This window comes from Lactuca serriola, chromosome 8, assembly GCF_051521515.1.
Source record: "Lactuca serriola cultivar US96UC23 chromosome 8, Lser_US96UC23_V15, whole genome shotgun sequence".
Taxonomy (NCBI): domain Eukaryota; kingdom Viridiplantae; phylum Streptophyta; class Magnoliopsida; order Asterales; family Asteraceae; genus Lactuca; species Lactuca serriola.
The window spans coordinates 81433072-81435731 of record NC_136415.1 but is presented as its reverse complement, the minus strand read 5'-3'; the positions used below and the strand labels follow the sequence as shown (position 1 = coordinate 81435731).

The 2660-nt window shown below is 34.2% G+C and overlaps 1 protein-coding gene across 1 annotated transcript; it reads right to left on the bottom strand.

Moving 5' to 3' along the window:
• Nucleotides 1–328: 328 nt before the first annotated feature.
• Nucleotides 329–2174, bottom strand: LOC145070749 (large ribosomal subunit protein uL14mz-like). Its single transcript, XM_079017707.1, has 4 exons — nt 2019–2174; nt 1033–1078; nt 884–963; nt 329–813 (listed from the first exon to the last, which is right to left on the bottom strand). The coding sequence occupies exons 2-4, from the start codon at nt 1064–1066 to the stop codon at nt 439–441; spliced, it is 489 nt and encodes a 162-aa protein (XP_078873833.1). The 5' UTR covers nt 1067–1078; nt 2019–2174; the 3' UTR covers nt 329–438.
• Between the last annotated feature and the right edge of the window lie 486 nt (nt 2175–2660).

Below are 2660 nucleotides of genomic sequence, written 5' to 3'. Positions count from 1 at the left end.
AGAGAATATTGCATGTGATTTCAGAAATTGTTTTAGAAAACTGTACTTCAAGATCCTTGTCTCTTAGTTGTTGTGTTGCTTTTATGAAACATTGTTACTATAAGAAACATGTCATCAGAAAAAATATGGAGAAGGTATGAAGCATAAAGCTAGTTAAACAATCATAACCTAGATTTGGAAACAGAACTTGCTGCCATTTTATCAATTAAAAAAAGAAACAGATGTTTTAAGTATTCGAGTATGTAAGATTTGAATCGATGTTTAATTTGAAGAGTCTATGATGCATGTTGTTTTAGATAATGTTAAGAAGTAACAAACACAAGAATCATTTTCAAAAAACAGAATACACTGATTAAATCAGATAAATACTAACATCATATAATACCATAACTTTTCGTTCCAAAAAACATAAAATCTTATTCTAAAAAAAACAAAGCTTCAAGCAATATGTTGTGCAAGACTCAATATCTTAACATGCTTTTTCTTCCTCAACTCATGTGGGACAGGTCCAAAGACACGTGTCCCAATAGGCTCACCTTGTTTATTCACAAGCACAACAGCATTATCATCAAACTTCACTTCACTTCCATCACACCTCCCCTTTTGCATAGCTGCCCTAACAACCACACCATAAACAACCTGCCCTTTCTTCACTTTCCCCCCTGGTTGTGCTTCCTTCACTGATGCAACTATCGTGTCCCCTAATCTTGCCCCTTTCTTCCCCTTTAAAGCCTGTATGCACATTACCCGTTTTGCCCCTGAGTTGTCTACAACTTTCAGATTCGTCCTCATCTGTATGAATCTCCTTATTTGCTGTTCGAAAGTACAAAAAGATTCAAGATTTTGTAAAAAGAATCAAACTTTATACATTAAAAGAACAGACCTGAGTTAAGAGATTGTTGCAGGTGGCTTCTTGTGATAATGATGAACTTTGGATACTGGAAGACAACAAAGAATGACCCACTGTACAAAATAGGTCAGAAAGAATCATGAAATGGAAAAGTTTGTTAACAGAAAGGATTCCAAACTTACCACGAAAACATTTGGAAACAGAACTTGCTGCCATTTTTTGAGCTACCTGTTAATGTCAGATGAAACTTTGGGTGTTAGTTTCATGTTTTTTTTTTGGTTGAGACATTTCATCAAACACCTCATGGGCATAACTTTGTTAGCTAATGTTGATCCTTCCTAGGGCTTTTCACAAGACAGATATACTAATATATTAACGTGTTCAAACAAATTCACAATGTACAAATCCAAAAACTCCAAATCGATTGAAGTTGAGTTAACGAGTTGTGCTCCATTTGATCTCACACCATTATATCAAATTAAAAAGCGATATCAATTAACAGAAAACTATCAAAACGACCAAGAAAATGGATGGTACTTTTGAGGTGGCTGTCTGCTTTTTTTAGGGAGTTTCAATTTTCCGGTGGTTGTTTCTCCTCTTACGCTTTCGATTGCGACCACCGGCCTCTTGAGCCATCGTTCTCTCTTTTTTTACTATATTTACATCCATAATATTTAATAAAAAATCTTTAACATTGTTGGTGTCCATAACCTAAATTGCATTCCATATAAGCATCTAAAGAATTTCATTGATAATTGAAGCACAAACATATACACAATTGGCCTTATAGAGGGTGTTTAGCAAGGTTCATAACAGATACATTCACATTCACATTCAAAGTTCTGATTTCATATCGGATAGAGTAATCAATTATCATTTCAAAGTTCTGATTTCACTTTCACATTCAAAGTTCTGATTTCATATCACATTGAAAGTTCTGATTTCTTAACCAAAAAATCAACAATGCAAATAGACAGCAAATTCATATCAGATGCAGAAGATGGAAAAATCGACAGCTCCAATTCAAATCAAAAAATCGACGCAACACAAATTCGGATAACCAAAAAATCGACACAGTATATGGTTTTGCTGCTGGGGAAATCGACAGCAGCACAAACACGAAGGAAAGCAGAAAGAGAGGAACAGATGGCGATTCACGGTAGCTTACCTGTGGCTGCGACAATATCCGTCCGGTGGGGAGGAGAAGACTAACGGCTGCGAGCAGGGGAGGGGTGGCGATTCACGGTAGACAACAGCAGCAGCGATGAACAGATGCGATGGAGAACAGACGAGCGATGTTTTGTCGATGTTAACGTTAGGTTAAAGGGGTATATTAGTCAATTTGTTATAGGGTATCAAATGCAGAACTTCTAGAGTAATGATTATACAACGAGAAAATCATAAAAATAACTAAATATACTAATGATTTTGTGGAAAATAGCAAAATAAATAAATAAATAAATAAGAATTACAAATTTGGCCACATAAATCACAGATGAGAATGGTATATCTGCGATTTTGACACTTCATCTGCGAACACTTGTACATTCGTAGGTGGGTTTTTCTTTTATAGATATATTTTGTGTGTATATATAGGGGTTTATCAGGCTTAAATCGTAGATAGATATAGTTTATCTGCGATTTCTTCTCTATTTCATCTGCGAAATTATGTTTTTTTTTTAGTTTTTTTTATTTATTTTGATTATGAAATCAATTGGTTTGACTACGAAATAACCTTAATATATATAAACTTTTGTAGAAAATTATCAGTTTAGTTGTTATTTTTTTAGGAAATTTCTTTAAAATCTCT

What these genes read in the sequence shown, in the direction of transcription:
- LOC145070749 (XM_079017707.1), bottom strand. Translation starts at nt 1,066, where the DNA reads ATGGCAGCAAGTTCTGTTTCCAAATGTTTTCGTG. An exon ending in TGTTTCCAAATGTTTTCGTG is followed by an intron (nt 964 to 1,032) that starts GTAAGTTTGGAA and finishes TATTTTGTACAG; the next exon opens with TGGGTCATTCTTTGTTGTCT. An exon ending in GCAACAATCTCTTAACTCAG is followed by an intron (nt 814 to 883) that starts GTCTGTTCTTTT and finishes ACTTTCGAACAG; the next exon opens with CAAATAAGGAGATTCATACA.